Genomic DNA, 10,053 nt, shown 5'->3' on the forward strand with positions numbered 1-10,053 from the left:
TCATTAAGATACCATCACATTAAATACTTTTGAACTATAATATATAATTATCTAACTAACATGACAAATTGATCATTTGTGTAAGTTTTGATGACGTCCTTTTATTTTAAATTCATATATTATGCTAATGTAATAATATTTTCGGCATTTAGATGATTGTTGTAATATTATATATAAAATTTCTCTCATTAATTAATTTTTATTGTTCTTCATATAAATAAATGTTTAAATCCTCACGTGCCATTATTAACGTGCAACGCACGTTCATAGATATTAGTATTTTAAAATGCGGGGACGTAAGGCGACGATTTACCTATGACGAGGTGAGACGTAAGCCTGAGACATGGGGCGTAAGTCCCACAGATCTTTAAATTTTACTAATTTCAAGAATTTTAAGACAGTATAAAATAAAAAATATTACAAAAATTACATTAAAAGCACAAAATTATAACAAATAATCTATTTAAAATATTTATAAATTATAATTTAACTATGAATAATATGAAAAGTATGACATATATCATAGTATGCAAATTAGCTGCAACGTCGTTACAACTCAAACATCACAAGTAATGTATTCGATGCGAAATCTTATATATATCTCTTAAGCAGTAATGAATCTTGAAAGAATTTTGATATTATAATTTAACTTTTTTTAAAATACTCCTTTTATTGAATATGCTTTCTATTTAAAAGAAAATTTATATAAAAATATTATTCACAAATAAATATGATTCTCTAGCATCATTTATTTTTAAGTTTCAACAAGTTAATAAAGCGACACATAATTTACCATACTATACTATGATAACTAATTATTTGTAAGTAGTTACTAGCTAATACCGAGCTATTAAATTAATAAGTATTGTATCTCGTAAACGTGAAAAAATAATATTTAGGAAAATAATTATAAAAAAAATTACGGACTATTATATAATAAAGACATAACAAAAGTTAATAAATAAATACTTTTAAATGAAAGATTTATTTAAAATTTACTATTATAGTAGTCTTAGTGGATAACGTACAATAATTTTTATTTTAATTATGATATAAAATACTTTTAACTTAATAATTTACAATTAAAAAAAAGAATTTTAAATAGCATGATTTATTAAGAAAATTTGAAAATTTACATGTTAGTTAGACACAATTGTATAAAATTTTATTAGGCGTAGGCCTGTCACTGAACTAATATTCTGCCTTTTAAAACAAAGAGGTAACCATAATGCTATTCTCTCTCAAAACTGACGTTTCAACTTTCAAAGCTTCTCTCCATTTTGATTTCAGTTTTCTCTACTCTTTGCTGTATTTCTGAGTTCTGGTGAGTTTTCTTTGCTGTATTCTGAGTTTTAGTGAAATTTCTTTGCTGTATTTCTGAGTTTTAGTGAGTTTTCGTTGCTGTATTTTTGAGTTCTGGTGAGTTTTCTCTCCATTCTTTCGTTTTTTAATTTTATGAAATGCTCATTCCTTCTTCGTTTGTTCCCACCTGTTTGTTGGTAATGGGAATTTGGTGAGTATCCTGTGGTTATTACTGTTGCTTGGATGGTTTTTCTTGCTGGGTTTTGTACATCCATGTCTATTAACATGTTTGATCAAGCTTGGGAAGCCAAAAAGGCCTTTTTAATTTTTTTTTAAAAAAATACTTATTTTAGAGAGTGAGATATTTGGCCAAACTTTAGGAAAAGAAGCACAAATCATTGTTCTAATAATGGCAAATATATTTTTCAAATTGATTAGCCAAACACTAAATTCTACTTTTAAAGAGTATTTTTCCTAAAAGCACAAAAAGCATTTTGCAAAATAAACATTTTAGAAGCTTGACCAAATGTGCTATTAAAATTGAATATGCATATATGAAAATAGCGTACATAAATAGGTGCATGTTTAGAATATATATATGTTTCATGATTTTGACTGCTTAAGATAAGTAATTTAAAGGTGAATTGAGCTCCTTCCAGGAGACTATTGGAAGTGGAAATGGAACTCAAAAAATAAAAAATAAAAAAAAAATCAAAATTGTTTTCTTTTTTTTTGTGTGTGTGTGTGTGTGTGTGTGTGTGTGTGTGTGTGTGTTTTCCTTTCTCTGTTATTACTGTTGCTATACGACAGTAAATGTTCATGATGTTTTTTTTTCTTTTGGCTGAAACCCCAACTCCCTAAAGACTAAAGAGCATAATAAGAGAATCTAGAGTCAAATGACGAGACATTGATTCTTTGGGTGGTTCTAGGTTTAGAGAATCACATTAGGTTTTAATTTAAACTTTTAGTTGCTTTGGGAGCCAACAAAAGAGTGTTAGTATGCTGGGTTATTGATCCATTTTAATGAATGTGTTTACCGTTTCTTTTTTTTACTTACCGTTTGCCTTTGGGACCGGAGGCGGATCCAGGATTTAAACTTAATGGATTCAACTTTGCATTGAACTCATTGTACTATTAAAATTATGAGTTAAGATCTAATATTTGTTGAGATTATAGTAGGCTTTTACATATATATATTTATATTCCGTGATAAAAGTTGTGTTCAGATGAACCCATGCCAAAAGGCTACATATGCCTCGGCTTTGGACTGGATTGTGATTGAAAGAATAAACTGATTTTGTAGTTTCGTTTGCATGTCAATCTTAGCTCCTATGATGAAACCAAAAAATCAATAAAAAGGACAATTGAGGTGAGTAGAAGTTGAACTTTTTTTAAGATAGCAGGTTTCATCACACTGAAAATTCCGGTTAACAGATCATAGAGGACTTTTGAGTAGAGTCTTCCTTTCAGAGGCACATTGAGTGATATATAAGAACTTACGAAACTTGAAGTATGGTAATAACAATAGAAGTTCATTCTACTGTATTTCTGGGATTTGATAGAAAATTAGGTGTGGAATCAAGTGCGTTTTAAGAAATTATGTGTTTTGGTAGGTTGGACTTCTCCTCCTATGGTTAATAAGTAGGATTCTAAATGATAGCTTTGACTCCTGCTGAAAGTAGAGGGGTTCTTATGTAGTTAGAATATGATCTTTTTCAACAGCTAGCTTGTGAAAAATATGCAAAATCCCTTCCTTTCCTTGCTGCACAACTCTTATGTAATTTTTCTCTGTCATTCTATCATGTGTTTTGATCTCTTCAGTTTTCTCTCTTGATTCAAAGCTCTTTCTTTCCACTTCATTCAATGTAATTTGACATTCTGTCATATATGCTTTCACCAAACGAGGATCTAAGTACAAGTAAAAAGAGATGGAAGCAACAATTGTAGAATCTGAATCTTCAAACAAGAGATAAAACCATCAATAACGTAAAAAGAAAAAAACATAAAGATGAGTCCCGCTCTCTTTACGGAGGAGTAGCTTTTCTGTCAAAGATGATTAAATAAAATAGGAGACTGGATCTAACTTGAGAAGCCTCTCCATCTGGCAATAATATTTCTCACTTCCCAGCACATGGATTCCTCTTTTCGGATATGACGTCAAAGCTCGGAACTGTATCTTAAAGCTTTACTACTCCTTTCTCTGCTTTTCAGACAACAAAAATATTATCACAAAATTTAAAGGTTGAAAAGGAAAGATAAAAGAACATACTTGGTGGTATAAATAGTAAGAAAGAAGTTAACCTCAATTTCTCCTATGATTTTGTAGTTCAAACCTAGAGTTCTCATTTTCTCTGTCATTTTTTGGCTTTCTTGCTCGGTTCTGGAATCATCTAAGATCAAATGACAAATGTCATTTTTGGCTTTCTTGCTCGGTTTGCTGCAACTTAAGTTTATACACTAAATGCTAGGTTAGTACTAGGGGGTTCACTGGTCCTCTTTGGTTTCTAAAAATTGAGCTTCAGTTCTACAATAATCGATATCCTTAAATAAGCCAGTAGGAGTAGTAAGTTAAATATTTAAATAAGAACATAAGAATCAGAATTTGGAAATTCTCTGACCTTGATCAAATGTTGGCGACAAATGGTAGTTACTGAAGCTGAACTCACTGTTTTCTACCCTGGTTAGAGGAACATGGGAAGAAAAGTTTAGGGAGGTCAAAGACGCAATTCCATAAGAATTATTAAGTCTGTAGAAAGTTTAACATATTTGTTTCTTATAAGCATATCTTAATTTAAAATATTTTCTTGAAAGCAGAAAGCTTGAAACCTCAAATTCACATCCATATCCCCTTTTTGCCACTTCTACAAGAATCACATTCCTAATGTTTAGTGTAGACTTTTTGGTGGGCTGGGTCAAGTTTCTTATGCTCTAACCTAATTATGAGTTCCCCCAATTTGAATAAACTTCAACTTTGGGAAAGACTAATAGATATATGTAGCACGAATAATTAGGAGGAGGATTCTCTCTTTATTTAAAGGAATCTTTTGTGTTTTTCTTTTTCCTGCTTTGATGAAACTCCATTTTGTTATGTTATAAAGAATTTGCTAAGTTTAATTTTGTAATTTAGAGTTTCTGTTCATATATAGAAATGGAGTGCCATGTGACAATTGTGAAAGTGCAGTTCTTATAAATACGTTAGTTAGATGAGTGTTTAAGGCTATAAGCAATGGTTCACGTGCTTTAATTCTTGGAAGCCTCATATTCTTCTGATTGTTACGTTAACTTACAATTTCACTATCTGTTCTCTTCCTTTTCCTTCAATGCCCGAGTTGTCTCTGCTTGGTTTAAGTGTAAAACGATTAACTCCAGTTTGATTTGTTAAATAAATCCTATGGGAATGAACAGATATTTGAAGTTCAACAGAAAGTCCTTTTGAGAACCCAAGAGAAGTGCCTATTGTCTTGGTTTTTTCCAAGTTAAGAATATCTGCACTAATATCCATTGCTCGCTGTTATTTTATAGATCCTCAATTCGTGTTCAAGCTAACATATTTGTGAATTATTTCAGAGAAAAACTATGACTTGATTGGTGAAAAGCAAGGTATCTACTGATGCGAGGAAGTCTTTCATCTGTGACCTACCAACTGAGATAATACATAAAATACTAGAGCGCATGCCTATCCGAGATGCTGCAATAACTAGCACCACACTACCACACCTTGTGTTTGATAGCCAATTTCTTGACTTTGCATTTAACTATTCATTTGACTATGAATTTGACGCAGGAGTGGGTAATGCTGCAAGGATAATCAATAAAATTCTCTTGCAGCATACTGGACCTATTCTCGGTTTCCATCTTATGTCAAATGATGATTATATGGGAAAGTATTTGGATCCATGGATCATCTTTGTCTCGAAGCATGGTATACAGAAGCTCACCATACATTTGCCCGATAGTCGTGAATATGAATTGCCTTATGGCATACTGACTTGCTCATCATTGACACATTTGGAGGTTTTTGCGTCCGCTGTCTTTAAGCCGTCCGATTGTGTCAAATTCCCCAATCTTGTTAGCCTTGAGTTAGAAGACACTCAAATTGAATGTAAGCTATTAGAAGATACTCTTATTTTGCCAATGCTCGAGACTTTGAAGTTGATATATTGTCGTGTTTTTTTCGTATGCGTTTAGTTGCTCCAAAACTTGAGAACTTAACTATCGATGACATCGATATTGAAAACCTGAACCCAATCGTTACAAGCATTAAGCACCTCAGCTTGGACGGGTCATCCCTAAAGGTCAGAAAATACCTTGCTTTGTAGTCTATGATTTGCAGTTGTTATTTTTGCAAAACAAAGTTATAACTAGAACTAATGTTTTATCTCTCACTCGAATTGCTTTTTTCAGACTTTAGCTGAGTTGTTTCATGTGCCAGCAGATAGGCTTGTTCTACCACAAAACCTGCAAACACTGAAAATATGTGACTTGAAGATTTCTGTTGAACAGTTTCCTTGTGCACTTATCCTGCTTCGTGGTTCATCTAACCTTTATGAACTTGACTTGAGTGTAGCTGTGCAGGTAAGACTTAATTACCCTGACTACGGACAATTAGTTTTTCTTTCTGTGTGTCCGGACATTTAACCTTCGGGGTTGAACCTATAGAGCTTAAATCTTGCATTCGCCTCTGTCTCAAGGTAGGGGCAAGGTCTGTGTACACACTGCCCTCCCCAGACCCCACTTGTGGGATTACACTGTGTTTGTTGATGTTGTGTTTGTGTTCATATACAACACTTTGTGAATGTTGCAAAGGTTGACTTGCTTGGTGCAATATGATGCTTCTTTAGGTTGAGGAGAGTGACATAAGGGAACTGTCTTCTTACTTGTCGAAGGCAGAAAGCCATGTGAATGAAGCTTTGAGTATGATTCAGAAGATGAGAGTAAAGGAATTCAAGGGATCAAGAGCTGAAATGTACTTAATAAAACTCCTCCTCGCTCATTCTCCAAAACTAGAGAAGATGATCGTTGAACAGTTCAAGAACTTTAATTCTGGTGAATGTATTGAACATCTGAAGGAACTGATCAGCTTTCCTCGAGCGTCAACCAAAGCAGTAATTAAGTATTTATAGTCTGATTCCCTTCAATCAAGGTATAACAACGTTCAGTTATTTGAATGTTATCAATATGCTAAACAATATTCATCAAAGCTATGTTGCACGGACTCTCCAAAATATTGCCGCACCCGTGTCAGATTTTTTGAAAATACACTACTTTTGAAGGATCCGACACGCACCCGGCAACATCTTTGGAGAGTGCGAGCAACATAGCATCAAAGTGTTACTAAAATTTGATTGACGATTGCAGTTTACTGATGCTTAAAGCCAGGGATTCACTTCTGAAACATGTCGTAGGGAAGCTAACGGAGTAGCGGACGCAAAGGAAGGATGCAATTTGAATATTTTTGGGAGCTTAAAGATTTTCACATCCCCTCCTACTTTTGTAATCGCTTTGTTTATTAGGCTTTAGAGAAAAATATTATTGCTTTTTAGTTGTTTATCTAATTAAGTCATGTTATTTCTTTGGTGGTTTTTGTATGTTGCTCTAAGTTTAATAGTCTAAGGAGCTTTTATCCTTTCAATTTAAAGAATTATTGCCATTATTTTTTCACAATATATGTTAGTTTGGTTTTAGCTTTTAGTATTGTTTAGTTAATTTTTTGTGATGACCCAAAAAGTTATCTTTAAATTTAATAATTAATTTTGTGTTCTAAGACCTCGAAAAGCACTATTTATCATTCCTCGACTTGCGTGCGTAGTCCGTATAATTTTTTGTAAAGTTTTTATATGAAAAATTGATTAAAATGTGAATTGGAGCCTTAAAGCTCAACTGAGTTGACTTTGGTTAACATTTTGAGCAAACTGACTCGGATTAGTATTTTGACAGTTCCGGTAGGTCTGTATCGTGATTTAGAACTTGAGTATATGCTCGGAATTTAATTTGGAGGTCTCTAACTTGAATTATCGCCAGTTGGCAAAAACTAGAAGCCTAAAGGCTTAAAGATTTCAAAGTTTGACCACAAATTGACTTTTATTGTTATGGGGGTCGGATTCGAGTTCTGAAAATTTTTATAGGTCTGTTATGTCATTTATGACTTGTCTGTCGAATTTGGTGAGAAACAGAGTTGATTTGATATGATTCGGACATTCGGTTGTGAAAATAGAAGTTTTAAAATTTTCTTGAAAATTTCATTTGATTTGGTATCTGATTCGTAGTTTTAGGCGTTATTTTGGTGTTATGTTCTCGCGAGCGAATTCGTATGATGTTCTAGGACTTGTGTGCATGTTTGGTTTGGAGCTCCGAGGGCTCGAGTGAGTTTCGGATAGCCTACGGACCATTTAAACTTTGAGAAAAATCTGTTTTTTAGCTTCTGCTGTCATCTGGTGCATTGTGCTTCGCGATCGCGAAGCCATTCCTGCGATCGCGAAGAGGAAAGTTGGACTGACACATTTTGTGCTTCGTGATCGTGATCGAGAGCACGCGTTCGCGAATGGTCGAAGTGCAAAGCTTTGCGTTCGCGATCAAGGCCTCGCGCTCGTGAAGAGGAAATGAGGCAGAAGCTAGGGCACTCAAATTTGTTCTTCGCGTGCGCATGAAACGGCCCGCGATCGTGTAGGCCTACGGGGTTATGCTTCGCGTATGGGATGTCGCATTCGCGTAGTGCAAATTCGCAGCCTGTGCAAAGCTTTGCGTTCGCGATCGCGAAGAGTAAAATGGACCTGGGCAAAAGTTGTTCTACGCGATCGCGAACGAAGTTCCGCGATCGCGATGAGTAAAAATATGGGCAAACAGAACTTAAGTTCTGGAAATGGGATTTCGACTCATTTTTCACCATTTTCGATTTTGAGCTCGGGTAAGATGAGTTTTGGGCGATTTTCACGGAAAAACATTGGAGTAAGTGTTCCTTATCCTATATTGATTATATTTCATGATTTCATACTCATTTATATCATGAATCCGTGAATTTATGGAAGAAAAATTAGATTTTTTATAAAATCTTCCAAAAATGTAAAATGAAGATTTGAAAGCCAATCCGATGTCGGAATTCGGTAATTTTTATATAGTTGAACTCGTATCGGAACAAGTGTTTGGATTTCGCGAGTTCTTCCAGGATTCAAGATGTAGGTCCCACTGTTGAATTTTAAAATAAATTTCGGATTTTTATCTGAAAAATTTGGAAATTCATATGGAATTAATTTCTACGATTTGTATTGAGTATATTTAATTCTTTATGACTAGATTTGAGAATTTCGGACACGAATTCGCGAGGCAAAGGTTTGTTGGATTCTTGAAATTTGGTTACAAAGCGAGGTAAGTGTCGTGGTTAACCTTGACTTGAGGGAATAAAACCCTTAAATTATTTACTACGTGAATTTTATGTGTAACGATGTATAGGCAATGTGACGAGTGCCTATACTTTATCAAATTAATTGGTTGCTTAATTATTTAAAATATCTTAAATTATTTAAGACACGAATTAATTGTTATAATAACTGTTTCTCTCATATTTCTTGTCATATATTAATTCTTGAATTCCTGCAATTATTGTTACATGCTTATTTGATTTATGTGTCTTAATTGCTACTTGACCTTTAGCATATTAAATATTAAACTGCCTATTTTCTCCATAATTTTCATAATTAATTGCTACTTGTCATTGTTTGTTTCATAAATAAATTATAATTATTGTATGCCTTGATGCTTAATAGTTTCTTATTGAACGTGGTATTTATTGGAGTATTTCTATTACATTTAATAGTTGTGTGTGTGTGTATATATATATATATATATATATATATATATATATATATATATATATATATATATATATATATATATATACACACACACACACACACACACACACAATGGGTTGCACGCCGCAATGGAAACAAGTTGAGGGATTGTGACTGCTGAATTGATTTCAATTATTAAAATTATTTACTGGTCTTACTACTATTCCCGTTATTATTATTATTATTATTATTATTATTATTATTATTATTATTATTATTATTATTATTATTATTATTATTATTATTATTATTATTATTATTATTATTATTATTATTATTATTACTATTATTATTATTATTATTATTATTATTATTATTACTATTATTATTATTATTATTATTATTATTATTATTATTATTATTATTATTATTATTATTATTATTATTATTATTATTATTATTATTATTATTATTATTATTATTATTATTATTATTATTATTGCGTACAGGTTAATGTAAGCGACCTGCCTTAGCCTCGTCACTACTTCGTCGAGGTTAGGCTCGGCACTTACAGAGTACATGGGGTCGGTTGTACTCATACTACACTCTGCACTTCTTGTGCAGATTTCGGAGTTGGTCCCAGCGGCGTACCATAAACTTGTTCAGATTTCAGCTACCCAGAGGAAACTTGAGGTATAACTGCACAGCGTCCGCAGTTCTAAAGTCCCCGTCTACTTTACTTTAGCTGTGTGTTTGCTTTCAGACAACTTTATTTTATTCAGACCCTTATTTGTATCATTCTAGAAGCTCGTGCACTTGTGACTCCAGTTCTGGGATGGTATTTAGACATCGCTATTATTATGGATTATTCATTACATTTCAGACTTTACTTCTGCATTTGTTTCTTTGTTATTAATTAATTTAAAATTAATTTAAAATGGCTAATATTATTCTAGTGTTGGCT

General features: G+C 32.8%; 1 protein-coding gene across 6 annotated transcripts; it reads left to right on the plus strand.

Moving 5' to 3' along the window:
• The first annotated feature begins 1,194 nt into the window (after nucleotides 1-1,194).
• On the plus strand, nucleotides 1,195-6,882 carry LOC107808391 (F-box/FBD/LRR-repeat protein At1g13570). 6 transcript variants are annotated; one of them, XM_016632909.2, is made up of 8 exons: nucleotides 1,199-1,324; nucleotides 4,708-4,777; nucleotides 4,870-4,902; nucleotides 5,087-5,404; nucleotides 5,491-5,597; nucleotides 5,707-5,877; nucleotides 6,144-6,445; nucleotides 6,661-6,882. In XM_016632909.2, exons 4-7 carry the CDS (start codon nucleotides 5,161-5,163, stop codon nucleotides 6,423-6,425), a joined length of 804 nt encoding a protein of 267 aa, XP_016488395.1. In that variant the 5' UTR covers nucleotides 1,199-1,324; nucleotides 4,708-4,777; nucleotides 4,870-4,902; nucleotides 5,087-5,160; the 3' UTR covers nucleotides 6,426-6,445; nucleotides 6,661-6,882. The 6 variants fall into 6 exon arrangements, with proteins under 6 accessions (XP_075085408.1, XP_075085410.1, XP_075085411.1 ...); XM_075229308.1 differs by having other exon boundaries at nucleotides 4,708-4,776; nucleotides 4,868-5,404; XM_075229311.1 differs by lacking the exon at nucleotides 4,708-4,777 and having other exon boundaries at nucleotides 1,202-1,324.
• The last annotated feature ends 3,171 nt before the right edge of the window (nucleotides 6,883-10,053 follow it).

This window comes from Nicotiana tabacum, chromosome 14, assembly GCF_000715075.1.
Source record: "Nicotiana tabacum cultivar K326 chromosome 14, ASM71507v2, whole genome shotgun sequence".
NCBI classification, from domain to species: Eukaryota; Viridiplantae; Streptophyta; class Magnoliopsida; order Solanales; family Solanaceae; genus Nicotiana; species Nicotiana tabacum.